At 39.0% G+C, this 23285-nt stretch overlaps 1 protein-coding gene across 2 annotated transcripts; it reads left to right on the top strand.

The window, feature by feature from the left end:
- The first annotated feature begins 707 nt into the window (after nt 1-707).
- Nucleotides 708-23102, top strand: LOC126376526 (long-chain fatty acid transport protein 1-like). Of its 2 annotated transcripts, none has more exons than XM_050023978.1 (12): nt 708-806; nt 4981-5230; nt 15920-16070; nt 16307-16544; nt 17238-17469; nt 18007-18208; nt 18590-18782; nt 19577-19655; nt 20040-20113; nt 20568-20763; nt 21155-21245; nt 21375-23102. In XM_050023978.1, the coding sequence occupies exons 2-12, from the start codon at nt 5016-5018 to the stop codon at nt 21684-21686; spliced, it is 1983 nt and encodes a 660-aa protein (XP_049879935.1). In that variant the 5' UTR covers nt 708-806; nt 4981-5015; the 3' UTR covers nt 21687-23102. The 2 variants fall into 2 exon arrangements, with proteins under 2 accessions (XP_049879935.1, XP_049879934.1); XM_050023977.1 differs by having other exon boundaries at nt 761-903.
- Nucleotides 23103-23285: the final 183 nt, after the last annotated feature.

Below are 23285 nucleotides of genomic sequence, written 5' to 3' on the forward strand. Positions count from 1 at the left end.
ACCCCAAACCGGGATTCGAACCCGTGATATTACGATGTAAGTCACGCGTTCTTCGAATAGCACTATCAAGGGATTGATGATGATGATGATGATGATGATGTGATCCAGCCGATTTCGGCTACGGCGACTGCTTCAACTCCGACGTTCATGTGCTCGCATGTGGCTTATATAGCCAATCTTATTGGAAAAGATGCTCGCACATACACACGCTTTATTTCACATATAAACACAGCACTGTTACTACAACTATGGTTGGCCGAAGTAAAGATAGTTATGGTGGATTCTTACTTCGGCCAACCGTTTCTTACTTACTTCCGTTACTTTACAGGTTTGTCCAAGTGGGGTTTTCTCAACGGATTGGACCTGAGCTGCGTGTGTGGTGTTATGCCACAGACTATGGCTCATCTTACATCTGACCCCGCGTGCCCTGATACCTGTACGCGAGAGGAGCTGATGAATGCCACCGAAAATGCTGTCCGGGTGGCAAAATACTGGGCTGAAGAAATCTGAATGCCATCAAAGAACACAACACTAAAAACAATTACAAAACCGACAACAGAAGCACAATCGGCGGCATTATTGCTAAATAGCAATTTTTTCCAAGCAACCTTAGGCTGAAAGAACTAATAGTATTTTAACTAACCTATTACGTACACCACTTCCCATCCCTATAGCTTATGATTGGCTGCATTGACTAACTAGTTAGCCTTGCCACTCAGTCTCCTCTCTACCATAGTACAGTCACAGTGTGCCGTGTTTGTAAACTTATAACGTTATGTGTTTTGATTCTAACGTTACTTTTTAAGGTAAAGTTTTCGTTGTTTTTCCTAACAGACTTGAGTATTGACTTGGGTTGATTGTCTTGTAAGCTCATGTGTGCCTGGTAGTTGTGTAAATGTTTCTGTGAGTTATTTTTTTTTATTATTTAGGTCGTTGATTTAATAAGGAAGAGCAAAGGACATTCACATACAGGGTGTTAGTGACATCGTAACGATTACTGAGGGGGTCAAAAAAATCAAAACAATATTCTTCCCTTCCTCTAACCCGACAGACCTCCCACCATAGACTCGCCTTTCTTACTTTTTAAAACTGCCTTACGTCCCATTCATTAACCATCCTCCATTCATACCATAAACAATCAAATTCCGATTCATTATCCTTCCATAGTATTCTCACTTTCCTACAATGTTACAGAACATGTCAAAATCTACAAAAATCCTGGTATCGCGAGGTTTTTTGTAGATTTTGATATGTTCTGTATGTGTTCTGATTTTGTGTGTTATCTTCTTCTATCGTGTGGATTGTGAGGTGAATTACCAACCTCATCAACCCTGGTGTCGTGGTTACTATTGAGCCGCCAAAGGCCCCTGACATGGCTCATGTAACGACTACTTACTTACATTAGTAAGTAGTAACCGGGACCAACGGCTTAATGTTCCTTCCGAAGGATCATCTTTCTTTTGGACAATCAGGTGATCAGCCTATAATGTTCTAACCAAACTAGGGATAACGAAGTGATTTTTGTGATATATCCCCACCGGGAATCGAACCCGGGACCTCCAGATCGTGAGCCCAACGCTCAACCACTGGACCACGGAGGCCGTCCGTAACTGCACCTCACTGATCACACCAAAGATGTGTTTAATTAAACATAACCCTGCCATGGTATTGAACCCGCATACCGCATTCCCGCATCCTTCTCACAGAACCCCTCCTTTAACGGTCTATTGGTTAGTAATGATCATTTATGTTTATAAATGCAATTGTAATATTTATGTTTTTTTTGGAACATTTTTTTTCTTGTAGAATGTACAAGATGAATATAATTATATAAGAGGAAGTTTAAAAAAGCACCGGGTACTGCGAAATTGAGGTTAGCATGGTATAATAGGGTATTTGACTGGGTCAAAGATAAATTTTGAAATGCTAATCTAGAAATAGCGAATATGCGAATTTTTAAATGATAAGTTTTAATTTTAATACACACTTCCTCTCTTCCCTTCAACGTTGCAGTGCCCTACAGGGTCCATGTTTTAGTTCCTATGCCTATGTAACACCCCATTGTACTACATGGAATGCAATAAATATTTGAATTTGAAATAGAAGCCGGTCTAAGATGGTCAAAAACTTCAACTTATTTTCGATTTTTAATGACTTATCAATTAAGTAACAATGAGTACGTTTGACCGCTTTTATTGATGACGTCACAGGACAGTATTTCCATACAAACTCCAAAGAAAACTTATTGTAAAAAGTATCTACACACCCTACACCCGTTCTACACGCCCTATCTATAGAGTAATGGCGATTACTCCACTGACAAGAGCGCAGCTCTTAAAAAAAGAGAGAGAGAGAGAGAGAGAGAAAAAGTATCTCATTTGACTAGGTTGTCAAGTAGAGAGATCATCATCATCATAAGGTACTAGCTTTTGCCCGCGACTTCGTCCGCGTGGCGTGTTATAAAAAAGAGATCTTTGTGTGTGTGGGAGTGCATGTCAAATTTCAAGCATCTAACTTATGCAGTTTAGATTTTTTCATACGACATTTTTTTCCCGCTAACTCCCGTTCCCTTGGGAATTTTGCTATGTCCTGTTGCAACTAAGCTTTAAGTTTCCTAAGGTACCTGCATGCCAAATTTCAAGCGTCTAACTTGAGTGGTTTCAATTTTTCATACAAAAGGATTTTCCCGTGGGAATTTCGGGAATTCCTTTCTTAGTGCATCACTACGGTACCTAAGCTACGGCCCTCCCAAATTTCAAGTGCCTACGTTTAGCCGTTTAGGCTGTGCGTTGATATGTCAGACAGTGAGTCAGTCAGTGTCTCCTTTTATATATTTAGATGATGAGAAGGGATGAAAGACATGTAACGAGGAAAGTTATGAGTATGAATGTGGATGGATATAGGGGTAGGGGACGACCCAATTTAATTCATCATTTTTGGGGTTATGTATATGTTTGTACAACCAGACAGTAATTTGAATTAAAGTCAGAATTAAATTTAAAGCTCATGTGAAGCTTACTTTATATAAGAAAGCTTATTAGAAGATTAATGATTACCTAAATGTTAAAAATGCCTGGCATTAAATGTGTTTCTCTAGTTTAATAACTTGTGTTGTATACCTCTATTGATTTGAAAGTCGAAAATGAAAAAATATGGCTAAATAATTACCGAAGTCCTAGAGAAATATTTATGTTTGACGTTTAACGTCGGCGTCCTAAAGTGAATCGCAATAGAAGTTTATCTTGAGGTTACAAGAACAGACGGCTTAGATGGTTAACGGTGCTAATTCCTGTAAACACCATCTAATTTTATTTTAAGTTATATCTGTCATTTTCTTATCCGCCGAAACGGAAAGGGACGGGTAAACGACAAGCATAAAATTTATGGAACACACGTCAATTTTAAGCACAAATCCAAACAACCGTCTAAAAATTTTACATTAGCCAGTAACCCCATAGAATTTATGTTGACAGCACACGTCAAACGGTTTGCATGCTAGCGAGATTCCATTTTGATTCGCCTGGGTTATTCATTTACTCATTCTTCGTAAAATTAAGAGTCCCTTTCCTTTCCGGCGGATAAGAGAATGACAGGTATAACTTAAAGTAAAATTAGGAGGTGTCTGCAGGAATCGGGGCCAATGCTACACTAAAGCGGACGAAAATGTATGGATTTGATATAAGCTAAAACGGAGGTTCCCAAATTTTTAAGATGATGGAACCCTCACCATACATTTTGTATTTTAAGGAACTCCATATCAAATGGAAATACAAGCTTAGGTACCCCGATTGTAAATAGGCCTGAGTTTATGTTTCTTAAGTGTGTGCAATGTTACTTTCTAATTTTTTATTTGTAAAAATAGGTGACTTTGCTAAGGGCTCCACGGAACTAAATTTGGAAAACGCTGAGCTAAAGTGAATGTTACTTGATTGGTTAGTGACATCGTAACGAAAATTTTAAGGGATGATTTAGACCATAATTCTGTGTTGATGTCTATTGAATTTTTCTAACGCAAAACTATAGAATTGAGAATTATTTAATAACTAATAAGAAAACATGAATTTTACAACGGAAAATTCACTTGATATTAACTCAGAATCATGGTCTGAATCATTCCCTTTAGTATTCGTTACGATGTCACTAACACCCTGTATTACTAGTTACTAGTTTTTTGGCTACACCTTCTTTCTTTGACTTTGCTGCGTGTCTTAGAAGCAATAACTCGATTATCTTTTATAAACAATGTGCGTATAATACCTAAAGTGATTGTAAATACCAAAACTAGACTGTTATCAACATTATGTAAAAATGTAATTCATTCTTCCAAAGCCTATATCATCTTTATCAATATAATAACAATTACGTTATCAGTTTAAATGGCCACATTTGTGTTAAGTGTAATATAAACAAGTGAGTTAATAAGAAACGCAGCTGTAAACGCGCTCGGTCTGTGATTGTTGAGGTTAAGCAACTTTCGCAATGGCCAGTCATAGGATGGGTGACCACAAAAAAAAAGTTTTAATCTCGAGCTCCTCCGTGCTTCGGAAGGCACGTTAAGCCGTTGGTCCCGGTTGCATTAGCAGTCGTTAATAACCACTATCCGCACTGGGCCCGCGTGGTGGTTTAAGGCCCGATCTCCCTATCCATCCATAGGGAAGGCCCGTGCCCCAGCAGTGGGGACGTTAATGGGCTGATGATGAAATAAGTTATCTTACTACTACTCTGTTTCTCTCTCGATCTACTCAGAACCAGCGTGCGTGTATGAAGCGATTAATCTTCTTCTTCTCTCGTGTGGGTTGTAAGGTGGATTACCAACCTCATCAACCCTGGTGGGGTTACTATTGAGCCGCTAAAGGCCCCTGACATGACTCATGTAACGACTACTTACTTACAACAGTAAGTAGTACCGGTTGATGAGGTTGGCAATGGACCTCACAACCCACACGATAGAAGAAGATTTATTTTGTATGTTTCTTCCAGATTAGCCCAAAGTATGCGCCTCTGAAAGTACCAGGATGACAGGAAAAGTAGAAGTTCGTTTCGAGGAGGCAGAGAGAAAGAGAGGGACGATACTGACCTCCATAGGAGTAACGTGTGCAGCACTAGGATGGCTGACGCGAGGCTCCACTACGCTTATGGGCGCCGTGGCTCTCCTAGCTGCTTATTTGATGACCGGAGACAGATACCAGTGGGTTTATATATGGAAGAAGACCTTTAGACGGGATTTGCTGTGAGTACATGTTCCTCATCACTATGGTAGCGCCATAGGCTAGACCTGATCACTATTTACCAAGTTTTTGTCAAATTTGTGTCAAATTTTAGTCAAAGTTTTGTCTTTTGTAAAGCTAAACGTTACAAAAGTCAGTGTGCAAAACAAACAAAGCGCAAAGGGACGGGTAATCGTCAGGCATAAAATTTACGAAACGCGTCAATTTTAGGCAGAAATATAAAACAACGCTCTATACATTTACATTGGCCAATAACCCGACTGAATTTAGTTAACAGCACTTTTGATTTGCTCGGGTTATTCATTCATTAACCCATTCGTTATAAAATTAACAGTTGCCAATCATCCGTCCTTTTCCTTTCTAGCGGATAAGAAAATGACGGGTATAACTTAAAATAAAATTAGGAGTTGTCTGCGGGAATCGGGGCCATTAATAACTTAAACAAAAACATATTCCACAAAACACTAAACATTGGCCAGTCCTCGTGAACGATACAGAGTTCACTATTGTTCGTTTTGTTGAATAAACAGTCGTCGGAAACAGAAACCGGGTTCCGATTTGTCGCAACTATTTGAAAAATATGCCTATTCCGCATATTTACAATGACAATGGTGCTAATTCCTGCAGACGCAATCTTATTTTAAGTTATACCTGTCCTTTTCTTATCCTTTGGAAAAGAAAGGGACGGGTAATCAACAAGCATAAAATTTATGGAACACACGTCCATTTTAAGCACAAATCTAATACAACCGTCTAAAACTTTTACATCAACCAATAACCTGACAGAGTTAAGTAGACATCACGTCAAACGGATTACAATACCAGTGATCTCGCCTATTTTATTCGCTCGGGTTATTCATTCGTTTTAAAATTAACTTGTTGACAATCATCCGTCCCTTTCTTTTTCGTAATATTATTAATAATATAACGTGGTTAACTCAAAGTCGCTGTATTTTTTACCATCCTCTACACACCAGGCAGAGATCTGGCTGGTAGGATCTGAACCGGCGACCTATGTATTTTAAGTTATACCTGTCATTTTCTTATCCGCTGAAAAGAAGAGGGACGGCTAATCGACAGGCATAAAATTTATGAAACACACATTAATTTTAGGCAGGACTTTTAAAAACCCTTCCTTTATATATTGGTCAATAATCCGACAGAATTACTTACGATCCGGAGGCTCACGATCCGGTCCTGGGTTCGATTTTCGGTGGGGACATATCACAAAAAATACTTTGTGATCCCTAGTTTGGTTACGACATTACAGGATGATCACCTGATTGTCCTAAAGTAAGATGATCCGTGCTTCGGATTGCACGTTAAGCTGTCGGTCCCGGTTACTACTTACTGATGTAAGTGAGTAGTCGATAAACGAGCCATGTCAGGGACCTATGGTGGCTCAATAGTAACCCTGAGGGTTTTTTTTAATTAAGATGGGTTTGCTCTTGAATTCATTCTTCCACGAGAAGAAGAAGAGATGGACGGTGGAACGAGCTTACCCAGAAAGGCACTGGCTCTCTCATACACGCGACGGAACGCAGCAAGCTACATGGCGCTGGACTTTAGTGAGAGGGTGGTAGCAAGCCTTACGGGCCCTACCACTCTGCAGGGTGATCATTCAGCCGTCATCACTGACTGGGGAGTCAGGTGATGCCGTTGCCCAGGGTGGACCACTAGGAGGTACATCCCCTTCCACTCTAAGATGTTGATGAGGCCGCCTCAACCCACACGATAGAAGCAGCTTCGTCGTGGTCGGTAAACCTAACACCGAGCTGTCCTTAGCTCTATGCATAATCTCAATCCACTTACTCGTATTTACTACAACAAGCGTATACAGATAATAATGTTTATTGAATGAGTACAGTAGTGAGCGATGAGTGAATTCCTCGCGGGCAAAGGTCACTTGGTGTCGCATATCCGTACATACTGGCCGTTCATTGTGCCCTGGTACATGTCAACAGAGCAAAGTCCGCCATTATCATTTGTACACTTAGGGGTGGGCAGAGATGTACCTATAGTATACCGTGACCATGTTGCTATGACTATACAGGGTGTTAGTGCCATCGTAACGAATATTGAAGGGAATGATTCAGACCATGATTCTGAGTTGATAACAAATGGAATTTTCCGTCGCAAAAATCATTTTGTTTTTGTGTTTTTTTAAATTATTTCCATTTCTGTACTTTGTTACTTAAAGTTGTAGTAAAAGTGTACTTAAATTTAATATCACGTGGAATTTTCCATCGCATAAGTAAAGAATTGAAAATACTTAATTAAAAAAATACACAAAACAACACGATTTTTACGACTGAAAATTCCACTTGATATTAACTCAGAATCATAGTCTGACTCAACCCCCTCAGAATTCGTTACGATGTAACTAACACCCTGTATACATCCACACCTCGTCAGCTATTTATAAGTTCCATATAATAGGGCGCGATCCTATTTCTACTAACCGACCACAAATCCTTGAAACCACATGATATCAATTACTTGTCTATGATCTAAACATAAATTGAGACTCGCTAAGATCGTGTGTATCAGGGTTACTATTGAGCCGCCAAAGGCCCCTGACATGGCTCATGTAACGACTACTTACTTACATCAGTAAGTAGTAACCGGGACTAACGGCTTAACGTGCCTTCCGAAGCACGGATCATCTTACTTTCGGACAATGTGGTGATCAGCCAGTAATGTCCTAACCAAACTAGGGACCACATAGTAATTTTTGTGATATGTCCCCACCGGCAATCGAACCCAGGACCTCCGGATCGTGAGCCTCCGGATCGTGAGTAATTCTGTCGGGTTATTGGCCAATATATAAATTTGGAAGGGTTTTTAAAAGTTCTGCCTAAAATTGATGTGTGTTTCATATCACTGGCATATTATCATAGGCTGTTTATAAATGTGTTTACTACAAAGATTAAAAACGATATATACAAAAAAACTAAGCATAACAAACGATAAGACAAGTAATATAATAATGGTATTGAATGTGTTCCTCTAGTTATTAAATAACTTGTAATGTACCCTTATTGATTTAAAAGATGTGTTGCTGTTGTAGTTTCTTGTCATTTCTTCTCCTCAGCCATAACACCTTGCGAAATGACGTAAATTCAAAAATGTTACATTGACCTTCAACAAGTTTATCCATGATGATTACGTTGAATTGATTCTGATTCTGATTCTGAATAAATTGTACCTAAACTAAAACAAATAACGTATATTCTCGGCAACCTTTGTTATTGTTAGGTCAACATAATATTTATTGCTTATTTTTTCATAAAAATGGAATTTAAAGGTCAATGGCAAAGTGTGAATCTGCATACACTTGCATCTTAAATACAATGCAACTTGCAACGCAAATACGAATTAAATCCATACGTAAGTAGATATTATATATAAATAAGGAATAAATGACATAATTTAAATCACATAATACATACATATATGTACATATAAAGTATTTATTATATACTATATGTCGTAACAGTGGGTGTCGTAACATCATCATCAGAATGGAGGGTGGGCGTTAGAAGACAATAATGGCCGTCATCAGTATCACAATCATTTTATTTACTTCCACATAGTTTTTGTATCACGATTAAATAAAGTCACAGCATAAGGTACACACTCACGGCAACGTCACGGTATTCGTAACGGTTACACAGTCTCTCGTTATCTAGCGCGCATAAGGACGTTAGCGCGAAGGGGCTACTCGCCCTCTACTTGCCCTCCACCACCCATGGTTCCTATATTCGGACCGAATCATCGGGACATGTGAACGTACTTGCTAGGTACTCTTTTCCGATCACACTTTCTTGACGTCCCTACAAGTTATAGGTGAGCGACTATAGCACTCCTCGTAATTATTCGACACGTCCGCTCATGACGATGGTTCGCGGTAGACTGTCTGACTAGAACGGCAGTGCACGTCCGCTCGACACGACGACTCTGTGGTGACTCTCCGACTTCACGCAGCTCTGGCCGTAGGCCACCTGACGTCGGAGCGATGCAACTTCATGACGGTAGTGATGTAACTTCATTTTATTTTCCGATTTGATCAATTTCTCTTCTTAATTCATAACTAACTCCGACACGGCCATCCTGCGTGACACACGTCCTCGTGTGTTAATCTGAAACAATATACCACAGCACAGTATCCAAGTTCGCTCGGTCATTCCTGACCTAACATGAGACTCTATAAAGGACTCTACATGAGCTCTACTTGCGACTCTACACGAGCTCTACTTGTGACTCTACACGAGCTCTACTTGTGACTCTACACGAGCTCTACTTGTGACTCTACACGAGCTCACATTACATCATGATTAATCATCAACTAACAATACACGGACCATTGACCAGTATTCACACACTATAAACAACCAAACTTGAAAATCCAATTACTCTTTACACATCGGTCGTTACTATCACCTAAACGAGCGATAGTAACTCATGCCACTCTACTGAGCGACGATATCTCAAAACCAGGCGTCACTACCACCTAAATCGAGCGGTAGCAACTCATGCCACTCTACTGAGTGACGATATCTCACAACCAGGCGTCACTACCACCTAAATCGAGCGGTAGCAACTCATGCCACTTACACCAAGTGACGATATCTCAACACAGTCGTCACTGCCACCTAAATCGAGCGACAGCAACTCATGCCACTTACACCAAGTGACGATATCTCAACACAGTCGTCACTGCCACCTAAATCGAGCGACAGCAACTCATGCCACTTACACCAAGTGACGATATCTCAACACAGTCGTCACTGCCACCTAAATCGAGCGACAGCAACTCATGCCACTTACACCAAGTGACGATATCTCAACACAGTCGTTGCTGCCACCTAAATCGAGCGACAGCAACTCATGCCACTTACACCAAGTGACGATATCCCAACACAGTCGTTACTGCCACCTAAATCGAGCGACAGCAACTCATGCCACTTATACCAAGTGACGATATCTCAACACAGCTAGCACACAAACTTTACATTTTAGTTGGTAGAATAGTGGTCAATGCGTTACACAATTTCTTTTATATCACTAATTTCTAATTTGTGCAGTTCGACTAATTCTACCGGAGGTCAACTTGACTTAGATTCAGGTACAATGTCATGACCAAATACAAAGTCAACACGACATCCAGGCCTCGACCGCATACCTGTAGTTTCTAAGACGAGCAGCACAAAAGTGGCTGCAGCCCCGAACACTACAAGTGCGCAGCTTCCTATCAGAGTTGCTCCGAAACAGGTCAATCATAGCTTTCATTGCTCAATTAAATCAACCAACATTACACATCTACTGCAAAGCACAACAGGCTGTAATATTCCTCCCCAAACTGCCGTTACGCTACAAAACAGTCATGAGTCACATCATCCCCTCCCGGGATGGCCACCATGGTCCACGACCACAAAACGACAGAGCACCCTGGCTCTCTCTCTCTCACACACACACAAGTCATTAAGTCCCAATGTAGCGACCAACACCTCGAGGAAATATTACCGCACTTAAACAATTACCAATTCAGTATTATCATTATTTAGAATGTTTTGCTCCAATTTTCTCACTAATGATTTATTGTTTCGGGCATTTTCTAAGCCTATTTCATTTAAGTAATCATAATCCAAATCATTTTACTTCGCAATGTTTACTTCACTTCATTACGATTTCCAATTTAACTAAAGTTAACAAAAGAGAACTTTGTGCACTATATTCGTTTGTATTCTATTAAAATTTCCCATCTTTCAAATCAGGTAAAACAGATACGACTCACCGGGACTTATAAGAATTTCCAATAAAAGATCAACCACTGGTCTTGTGACATGGTTTAGGTCTTCAATAGCACAGCAAGTCCGGCTGGTATACAACGTGCTGCCATGATGTCGTCACTTTGCACGGCTACAGCTCAGCCCGCACCACTTACATCGCCGCTTGCAATCCACCAGTTGCCGAACCACGTGGCAAGTTATGACATGAAACAAAAGAATTCACTGTATTATCGTATTCACATGACTTTCTTTCAATCGGTTTAAAAGATTACAAATAAAGAATATTGAAACATTTGATGAATGACGGTAGATTACAAAACACGTTATTAAACGAGACTTAATTATCATGTCATGATTAATTTCTTTTTGCTTGGAGTGAGAAAATACAACTTTAACCACGCAGGTTAAACGTGTCCACACCAATTCGAAATATTTTATGGACCAAAATACATTGATTTGACGATGATGAAAACAGATTGGAAAACGCGGTATGACTGACACGGATTGACACAATATGTCTCGTAAATTTTCTTTTTAAACAAAGGGAAATAGTAATTTCCAAGTTAATTTTAAATCAATTTCCTCATTATTAGAAACGAAAATTCACATAGCAATGAATTCAATAACAATAAGGTTCCAGTATGAAAACGACTCACCGTAATAACAGTTTTCAAGTTGAGGTACCATAATTTCCAAACACGACTGCAAACATTATGGAAATATTGTGATGTTCACGCCATCATATCTTACGGCATGTAGTGATGCCGATCATTAACAAGGTCCAGTTCAATTCAAAGTCAGTTCCATCTCCAAATTCAGGCATGTCATTTTCATCACGTGGTCACACGAATGTGACAATCATCATAATCTTCTTCTGATTGTGATAATCGAAACTTGCTTTGTCTTGTTGTGAACGTCGCATCACGTTGTCTTCATCCAAGTCCACTAATCCCGCTTCTGATGTCGTAACAGTGGGTGTCGTAACATCATCATCAGAATGGAGGGTGGGCGTTAGAAGACAATAATGGCCGTCATCAGTATCACAATCATTTTATTTACTTCCACATAGTTTTTGTATCACGATTAAATAAAGTCACAGCATAAGGTACACACTCACGGCAACGTCACGGTATTCGTAACGGTTACACAGTCTCTCGTTATCTAGCGCGCATAAGGACGTTAGCGCGAAGGGGCTACTCGCCCTCTACTTGCCCTCCACCACCCATGGTTCCTATATTCGGACCGAATCATCGGGACATGTGAACGTACTTGCTAGGTACTCTTTTCCGATCACACTTTCTTGACGTCCCTACAAGTTATAGGTGAGCGACTATAGCACTCCTCGTAATTATTCGACACGTCCGCTCATGACGATGGTTCGCGGTAGACTGTCTGACTAGAACGGCAGTGCACGTCCGCTCGACACGACGACTCTGTGGTGACTCTCCGACTTCACGCAGCTCTGGCCGTAGGCCACCTGACGTCGGAGCGATGCAACTTCATGACGGTAGTGATGTAACTTCATTTTATTTTCCGATTTGATCAATTTCTCTTCTTAATTCATAACTAACTCCGACATATATATTATGTATTAACTCTTTATTTATACTTTTAGGTACTTTTAGGTATTTATTTCTTGTTGCACCATCCCGCGTCCAAGTTGTTTGTAAATATTTGTTTCATTATTGACATTCTTATATTGTAATTATCCTGCCAACTACTTCGAAACGTGTAATGGCTGCCGCATAGAATCTTACAGAAAGTACCAGGGCAACATGAATACACATAACCTCCATTATGCAACGGTGAGGCTGGGCAGTCAATCATCCCAATTGCCAGTCAGTCGGCGACACCTCGTCGCTGATCTCCTGTTATCAATGGGTCGCGTCCGGTGCACTTATATGAGAAACCGTTTAACTTTCAAGGAGTAAATTCTGGATGGAAATATACTAGACCTTACTAGGTACAATAGAAACTTCTAGAAATACGTGAGAAAGAAAAATGGTCAATTAAAATTGCCTTTGATGTAATAAAACCGTTATAGTTGTGATAGCGTGCATGGGACTGAAATATAGCTGGCGAGACCTCTGCCTACCCCTTCGGGGATATAAACGTGATTATACACTCAAAAGTCGAATTCAGTAGTTTATAGCCTAATTCGGGATTTAAATCCATGACCATGTGAGGTAAGTCACGCGTTTTCCGATATGGAACCGTATTTTTGAATCGTACGTTTTCAATTCGCGTGTGAAACTAGATGTATGTACTCGTATATCCATTTCACGTAGCACATCAAAACTAGTCATTAGCAAGATGAGACAGGTATATATTTTCAGGAATAGATACAAAAATACGAGCACAGGGCTATCACGGATTCCCAAAGGTATTTTACAAACACTTGCTTTCTTCTAACGCCCTAGTACCAACTCTAGTACACTACATGTCGTAGGCAGGACGCGGCGCATTACCCATTGTCAGATCACGCCACTCTATATAGGCGTCGTTATTTAAAGACCTTGGCCTTTGCTCGTCCCCTGGTACTTGCAAATTGTTTACCAGGGGACTACGCGTGTCTGCATGGGTTCTTATCTTAGTATGTACGAGCATTAATATGTTTACACTTTGGTACCATGTCACATTAACTTTTTTGACAAATTGAACTGTAAGTCTCACTAAATGTCAAATATGTTAGTGCGACAGAGTCCTAAAGCGGGTACATTATATTGCTTTTTTAATAATAGTATTATGTACCCACTTTAGAACCCTGTCGCACTATCATATTTGACATTTAATGAGACTCACGGTTTAATTTGTCAAAAAAGTTAATGTGACATGGTTTCAAAGTGTATATATAGTAGTACTCTACATTTACACGAATCATAGAAAACTTCCATAGTATCAAACATAACACAACAGCACCGGGTGACAGTCATTAGTGCTCCCCATTTGTCCAGCCAAGCAGGTAATGCCATTTGCGGCAAATCTATAACAAGTCGCATCAAGAAAAAGGACAATATTTTTCCTCGGCTATACGGATTGTGAGAAGCTGCAGTAGTTCTAGGCGGATAAATATGTTTTATGTAAAAATTAACGATTCAAAGTGTTACTATGTTCATCATAATGGAGCTATGCTCCTGTCGGTAGCATTTCCCATGCTACTGTTTTAGGGAAAAATAGGGCAGTGGGTTCCCTCTTGCCTTCCGCCCCGCTACTACTTACTACTGATGGAGGACGTAGATCGGCAGCGGCTGTGATTAGCACCATTAGCAATGCGGTAGAGAATTGAAAACAGCTGATTCACACCAAATGTATATTTTATTCCTCAAGAACAACAGTACACTTGTCACAATAATAATGTCAGTGTTACAAACAAGTCAGTGTCACAAAGTATAGTAAACGGACGAAGTAACCGTCATGGACGGTGGTCGAGCAGAGAGAGAGGAAGGGCAGACAATTTGTCTGTGGTCTTTAAAGGCATTGCCAGTGTCAAAAAATATTATTAAATAATATAAAGCCTTCCATACATGTTACAATTATAATGTGAGACCATAGACATTTTTTTTTGTTTTGGTTTTCCCCGAAGGGTAAGGCAAAGGGAACTATGCCCATACAGCCATGTCTGACGTATTTTTTTTCTTGATGATTAATGAAATGATGAAAGGTGATGATGATGAAACCTAAGCCCCCACCCTCGGAGTAGACTCCTACTCCGAACCCCAAACGAATTAACTCAAAAGTCCGCATAAACTTTTGAGTTATGAAGCGGCTTCCCGGCACGAAGCGAAAATAGGCAGATACACTTTGTTTATTGAATACTCCAATATAATAACACTCGCGAATGTCTTCCGACTAACTTAATGCGATCATTAACCACAAAACACCACTTCGTATTAATTATTTAGATTACTCAATGAAGAAAGCAACTGTCCCGTTCCCGTTTCCCGCCGAAAAACCCGAGACCATAGACACATGAACAAATTTATAAAGATATTTTTGAGTTTGAGTTGTGTTCAAGGAGTGTAGCCAGTACATGTCTTAACACACAATTACCTATAACACATCACTAATTAAAGAGCCACGCTCTTGTCGGTGTAGCATTCTCCATTCTTGTCTATCAAAGACCAATTCCTTCACTTTCTTATAAGACACGACGTTCGCCTTCTCTTTAGTCTGTTCCATAAGCTCTTCTTGGTCTTTCCCTTCCTCTCATATTACACAATTACCTACAACAAAAAAAATATTATCTTTTGTTAATTTCAAACGAGGACCCTTGGCACAACAATCATAAACATAAATAACCGATAAACTCCACAGGTCAATCATTATCTTACGAGTATATTTATGTCTATGGTAGATAAAATGCCCATTGTTTTTGCCGTACCTACTCGTATTTCATGATGCGTAAGACATAAGTGATGAACCGCACGGTAATTCAAAATTCAAATTCAATAATATCTTAGTAGGTAGGACTATTTTAATCACACTTTGAATCGTCAACTAATACTACTAATTTAATTTATTTTAGTTTAGTTTAGCGACGTTACTAATAGTTTTTATAGTATTAGTGAATTTTTGAACTTTTTAATTTTTGTACCTACCTATCCTAAGCGAATAAATGATTTCTGATTTCAATTTTTCTATAACGAACGTTCCATCCATCTAAAACTACTGCTGGTTATATATGGTGATGATGATGATCTCCGACCGATTTCGAGGCGACCACTTCGTGTTTATCATGTTTATGTTTCGTAAAGATTTTCAGAAAAATATTGCCGACCCCGCCGGCGTGGTTGACTATTTCCCTTATTCGGCGCTTTTGCTAATGGTCCACTAGGGACAAATAATTCTTTCAAATATGTTTAAGTAGACAGTTTAAAGAAGTTATAAAATCTTTTACAGAGGTCTTCGCGTTCTTTTGAAGACGATGTTCCGGATCTGGATGTGGGAGAAGACAGGCACCACCGTGGTCACCAGGTTCGCAGAACTGGCGAGGATGACTCCTGACAAGAAAGCTTTCATCATGGGCGATCGCTCTATGACTTTTGGAGAGGTAGGTACTTAAGCAGCTTCTATAATCTAGTGGTTAGAGTGTTATTTGTTAGACTCACGATCTGGAGGTCCGGGTTCATATTCGGGGACATTGTCGATACAGTTTGTGAGACTGTGTGTTTGGCTAGGGCATTGCAGGCTGAATCACCTGATTGTCTGAAAAAGTAAATTGATTCCGCCCGTTTCTATTCAGTAGCACCAACATAATCACCATAATCCTTCTTACTTCTTCTACAGGGAGAGGAATTCAGCGACAGAATAGCCCTCTACTTCAAGCGTCAAGGCTTCAAAAGCGGAGAAGTTATAGCTCTCTTCATGGAAACTCAGCCAGAGTATGTGTTCCTCTGGCTAGGTCTGGCTAAGTTGAGGGTTGTCACTGCCTTGGTTAACACCAACCTGAGGGGCGCTCAGCTGATTCATTGTCTCAGGATCGCTGGGTGTAAGGCTGTTGTCTTTGGAGATGAGTTGAGTGATGGTGAGTTTAGAGTCTTGAATGATAACGCATGATGTTTCTCTTACATTTTATAGAAATCGTTTATTTTCAATGTAGGATCAGGATCACCAGATAACTATTAAAATACACAATACCGGCTTCTTACCGCGTTAAAATCAAGGCAATGAGACTCCCGATATTTCAACACCGCTACAAATGCCATGGTCACGGGATGACTGATGAACTTGGAGTAGAGAGATTTTAACGCGATAAGAACCCGGGTTTTGTGTGTGGCATAAGGAAAAACTATTATTGAGAGTGAAAACCCAATTTTAGTTTCATTCTAAAACTATAATCTACCACCACAACAGGTTATGTGTGATATGTTGATCAGAAGTAGCGTAATTAGTGAATAGGTACTCAAGAATATAACATGTCATAACAAATACTTTATTGCACGCTCAGGAAATACAGAAATACAAAATAAAGGAGATACGGAAAGAGTACAAGGTCTTATTGCTAAATAGCATTCTCTTCCAGGCAACCTTTAGATAGGAAGCATATTGAATATGAGGCATACTTTCAGACACAACTCATGCGCCGTGGGGTTGGGAAGAACGCAGTTGGCAGCTGCTTGTGAAAAATATGATCATGAATTTCATGCTAACACTGTTATTTTTAACGGTTTTAATAAGATCTAAAAGATCATGCTTATGCTATTTTCTATCTTTCCAGCCATAAAGGAGATCCAGAAAGATATCCCGGACATACCTTTGTTTCAATTCAACTCTCCAGAAAGACCATCAGCACAGATAATCCAAGACGCTGCTCCTCTGGCTATGGAACTCAATGAGATGACTCCGGAGCATTTTGATGTTGTTCCAGGGAAATCAAGGGACACTTTGATGTATATTTACACTAGTGGTACTACCGGATTTCCTAAAGCTGCTGTTATACCAAATGTCAGGTAAGTTACATTGTTTAGACCAATCACCTACCATAGAGATTAGACCTTGTTCACGAGGCGTTCACCGATGCGTAAGGTGTATTACTAGATCTTCTGGGTGAATCTTCGAACATCAGAAATCTTTTAGCAAATATCCACTTAGAACCGCATGTCGCCAACTCGCGTAATTTGAAACTGGATATTTGCAAAAAGACAAAAGATTCTAGGATATTTTTGCGGTCACGGTAATGATATTGACCACAGGTGTTTGAAGTTCCACTGTTCTGTGTTAATGCTATAATAAATATATATGATTCAATTCGCCGCGGCAAAAAAGACTTGAATTATTCTTAATTAAATAAGTTTATGAAATAATGTGCAACCTTGAAAGAGACGGCGTGACGATTTCGACGCTTGCCGGAGGGATTGGCCGGAGTACTCACAGGATCGCGAAAAATGGAAACAGGAACAAGAGGCTTTTACAGTGACATAATTATAGGCTACATTAGATTATATTTTCGATGTATATTTTATGATTTTCCAAATTCCCTTCCCCAGATACCTCCTGATACCACTAGGAGCACATACATCAGCGCGACTAAGCCCGGAGGACGTGATCTACGATCCACTACCCCTCCACCACACAGCTGGAGGAGTCTTAGGAGCTGGTCAGGCGCTGGTTTTGGGCTGCACTGTGGTGTTGAGGAAGAAGTTCTCAGCGTCAAACTATTGGAACGACGCGGCGAAGTATGAATGTACGGTAAGTACTGCAGCGGTTATGCTTGCCTGGTACTTTGTGGTACCTGATATTTCAGTGTTAAAAGACGGCATTACTTGCTTCAGTGATTCGTTACTGCATAGAAAGGCAAAAAGAAGTTTTTATAACGTAATAGGAGGCGAGCCTACTCGTATTGCCCAGAAATCACGTGATCTGGAATCTATGATCCAAACATGTAGTCTAATTCATATAATCGAACTCAGTGGTTCAAAGCCCGAGCTGGGATTCGAACCAGTGACACGTTTGGAAAGGCGTTCCTCCCTTTTCCTCATACAGGCATGGATATTCATATTTTAATGATTTTGGATCCCAACTCTGAAGTACCAGGCTGACATAACCTATCGAAGCTTTTTATTTTCTCAGGCGACTCAATACATCGGCGAAATGTGCCGCTACCTCCTCTCGGTGCCACCTGGTGCCAACGACAAAGCCCACAAGGTCCACACTATTTTGGGCAATGGACTAAGGCCGCAGATATGGGAAGAGTTCGTGGAACGGTTCAAAATCAAAAACGTCGTTGAGTTCTATGGAGCTACTGAAGGGAATAGTAATCTCAGTAAGTTTTTTTATGGACGATTGGTTTTATTTAATTCATTCTAAAATTGTCTATAGAATTATTTTAAGTCTTCTTTAAGTCACTTATGCTGTCAAAAATAGATTCTGTAATATTTTTATTATCGTTGCTTCCCGTTTCTATTTCCATATTTTGATATAAAAAAAAAGTTATAAAAAATCTCTTTCATTCGGAAGGCTAGAAGAAATTTAAAGGGAAAAAAGGAAAGCCGCCGATTTTACTTCTGCTGTCATTTTGTAATTGCTCCTTATGTTCTGTTGATGTGCAAAAGGAAATTTGTCTGTCTGCATTTCACTTGTTCTTTAACGAATTTATAGTAATTGCAATATAATGTGCTATATCGTCTACAATAGCTACAGGACCCGTTTGATTCTCCCTGGCTGAAGCACTATTCAGTACCCTATTTCTAATTACATCAATAAAGGTCAAATTTATTTTATTCTTATTCTTATTCTTAAAATCTACCTAATCTCTACCTTCCCGTGTACACCAAAAAAAAATAGTACATCAAAGCATTAAAAGTAGTTGGATGGCTGGTTTCATTATAATCACAGTTGGAATACAGTGTAATTAACATGCGTTAACATGTAATTTTCACATTGTTGTCTCATCATCATCAGCCTGAAATCGTCCACTTAGGCCTCCCCTAAGGCTTGCCACAATGATCAATCCTTTGCTATTCTCGTTTAACGTTTTCCCGCGACCTTCAGAAGATCATATCTACTGTTTTAAAATTACTGTTTTGGTTATTTAAATGTTGCGTTTCTCTTTTACAGTAAATTTGGATTCAAAAGTGGGTGCCATCGGTTTCCTGAGTAGATTAGTATCGTCCATATATCCTCTAACTCTAGTCAAGTGAGTATCGTACACCATATCGCTACCTAATATTTTTCCACATAAGTAATAAGTTCACAAAAACATTTTATCAAAATACTATCTACTTGTTCCTTTTGAGCTAGACCGAGAGTAAAAAGAAAGTACAATGCGTTCAGCCGTTGAGGCTTTTGGCGGCTAAATAATAACCCTGACACCAGGGTTGATAAAGTCAGTTATTGATCTCACAGCCCACATGAGAAAAGGAAAGAAAGCTGCTAGAGAGACTGTCTGTAAAAGATTTATCCTGGTTATCCTGGCTTTCATCCTAGTTAATTTTGGCTACAACTGTGTTGTAGCACTGTTATGGTCGTTTAAACGACTATACATATTGACAAGACTTTACTCTTAAAATGTTGTTTTCAGATGTGATGAAGTTACTGGTGAAATATTAAGAGACAGTAACGGTAGGTGCATCACTTGCGGACCTTGGGAACCAGGTAAGTTAAACATAATTTGATAAGTTACTATATCTGCGCTTAACTTCGGAAAGTTATTTATATTTGAAGTGACTTGTCCGGAAAAATGGGTTTGCGCCCGGTACAAGTTCAAAACGGTAGGCCTGAGGGTACCCGGTTGTGCTCAAACCTCGGCTTAGGGCATCGTCTACGAGGATTATATTTAAAAGAATTAAACGATCATAGTGGGTCGATAGCAATAAGCCCTCGAGAACATCGTAGGCATCGACTTAGGAATTGAGTCTTTCTCTAAGATTATTGACTATAAAATAGATCACCTGACCTGTCGCTATACGGTTCGTCATAATTATTCATCAATTAAACGTACATGCACAAATTCTATTGTGTAACGACTTCAGAATGTGTCCACCCACTCAGAAATTTCAAGAGTAAGTTTTGTAAGTGTTTTGATTCTGATAATTATCATATCTTGCAGGTCTACTTCTCGGCAAAATCGATGCCAGGAAGGCAATTTTGACCTTCGCAGGGTACGCTGACAAAACTGCTTCCGAGAAGAAGATGGTCCGCAACGTTCGGGCCGAAGGTGACTGTTACTTCAACACTGGCGACATTCTCGTCATGGACCACTTCGGTTATTTCTACTTCAAGGATCGCACTGGAGATACATTTAGGTGTGTTATGTTTGCCTGGTAGTTTGAAAGAAAATTCAATGAAAAAGAAAGAACATAAAAAAGGTAAAAAAAAACATAAAACCATCCCATTTAGGGTGGTCATAGGTACATTAGATGACCTAAGTACCCACACTTCACCGAGCTTTGTTAGACCAAAGTCTATAATGGTCGATCTAACTGTGTTAGTGAAATCTGCACTTAGGAAGTTCAATCTACTTCCGTAATTCAAGTCGAAAGAAAGAAAGTAAATAAAACAGAAGAAAGATATGAAGTTATCAAACTTTCTAATGCGGTAATTTGAATTTTATTTTGACATTAATGTAATATAATACTTTGCCAAAAATACATTTATTTTGTATGCATTGGTTCATACGTATGTTTTATTATACAGATGGCGTGGAGAAAACGTTTCGACAGCGGAAGTTGAAGGTGTTATCAGTTCTCTGGTAGGACTCAAAGATGCTGTGGTCTACGGTGTGTCGGTAAGTTTCATGATTGTATTGTATATTCCTCTTCACTAAAACAACCAAAGAACTAAAAGAAGGAAAATCTTAACAAAATGTTCTTCGAGAGTATTGTAATATTTCTAATTACATGTTTGTATTATACAGATACCAAACATTGAAGGCAAAGCCGGTACAGCGGCTATAGCTGATCCTGAGAAGAAGCTTGACCTTCAAGTCTTGGCCAAGGGCTTAAGGTCCGCCCTCCCGGCATACGCCAGACCTCTCTTCGTGAGAATCCTCCCAGAACCGCCACTAACTGCCACATTCAAGCTCAAAAAGAAGGAACTACTGGAGCAAGGTTTCAATCCAACCATTCACAACGATCCTATGTACTTTTTGGACCCGAAATCCGGAGAATATGTTCCTTTGACTGAGAAAGTATATGAAGATATATCAAAGGGTGTTATTAGACTGTGATTCTTGCCAAAGAAGTAAAGATGGATAGGTAGAAAAAAATATGAGTGCAGCTACTCAACAGCAAACTAGTAGTTATAATTCGAAGACTAGGAGAAATTGACAAAATCGTGATAGATTCCAAATTCAAACTATGCTACATTTAGAAGAAAAAGAAAACAAAAAATAAAAGGGTCATAGCAAAACTCTCAATGAAATGTAAGATTCTATTTTTAGCTTCTTCTTCTTCTTCTTCTTATCGTGTGGGTTGTGAGGTGTAATACCAACTCCATCAACCCTGGTATCAGGGTTATTATTGAGCCGCCAAAGGCCTCTGACATGGCTCTATTTTTAGCTGAATACTAGAATGATATCAATTACTATAGCTTTGAGACATGGTTGTGGTTGAGGAGAAGAAAGGGCTCAAAAAGCCCTCAAATAAATTGATTCCAATCAAACCATTCAAATGCATTTGATAGAATATGGTTAGACGCTGGCTACTTGAGTTATCAGATGGGTATTTTATACCTCTTAGAATTTTTTATTTTATAATAATAATAGAAAAAACATGATTTTCTTTATTTATCTCAAATTTCCCGCCAAATTGGTTGGGCACGTGACATTTTTCCCAGTGACGTCACAGTTCAGTTCAGTTCAAAACGAGAAAACTGTCTAATATTTGAGACTAAAGTTTAGTTATATTGGTTTATTTATATTTTTCACTGGTATCTTGTAAATGACAAGCTAAAAGACATGTACCCTGCCTATGTGCAGAATTACAACCAGTAAATGTCTTAGCAAATTGTTTATTAACATCGCAAAACGTAAAATGTGCTGAAACAGTATAACTTGAAACCTGACAGATAGTTTTTTGTTTATTTTGTGATATGTGACGTCACACGAGACTCATGGCCGCCCGTGTTTCGAGTCTTGTAATACACAGATAAAAATTCGCATTCTTATTTTGTAAAAATATAAAAATGATCTTAATAAAAAAAAATATTGGATAATTATCGTTCATGATAATATTAACGATATTTTATTGTTGCAACTGTCAATCATATCCATTTATGGATTAATTATTGATGTAGATTTTTTATTTTGTAGTAAAAGGATATTAAAATGTATCATGAGTGAAATCTGTTATCTATTTTAAAATAAAACGAATTCATCAATTTCATAGTTGCACAAGGACGTATTCTGTGACCGCTTTTTTATTTGGTATATTCATGTTCATTTGTATAGATTTTTTTGTTAGAAGAAAGAAACATGTGTAGTTCTACACTTTTTGATGCTTTCATTAAGTAGTACTGTGTCGTTGTGTATATTTGTTAAGGAAAAATGTAACTATATTTCAATATGAAATTGTGATATATCACTTAGGGATAATGTAACATATTATTTTTATTAGGTTTAAATAATAAACCATTTGATAATGGGCTTGTGTGTTTTTGTTCTCCAAATAGCAAGATTAGATGTTAGAATCTAAAACAAGGATCGCTCGCACTCACTATCGCTTTATCACTATCACTATCGCTCTTTGTACCATGCCTATACTTCCTTATCGCTTAGGCATTTTTTTTCATTTAGCGGTATTGGGTGGATAAGTATTTGAAGTCACTA

Source organism: Pectinophora gossypiella, chromosome 21 (assembly GCF_024362695.1).
Source record: "Pectinophora gossypiella chromosome 21, ilPecGoss1.1, whole genome shotgun sequence".
Lineage (NCBI taxonomy): Eukaryota > Metazoa > Arthropoda > Insecta > Lepidoptera > Gelechiidae > Pectinophora > Pectinophora gossypiella.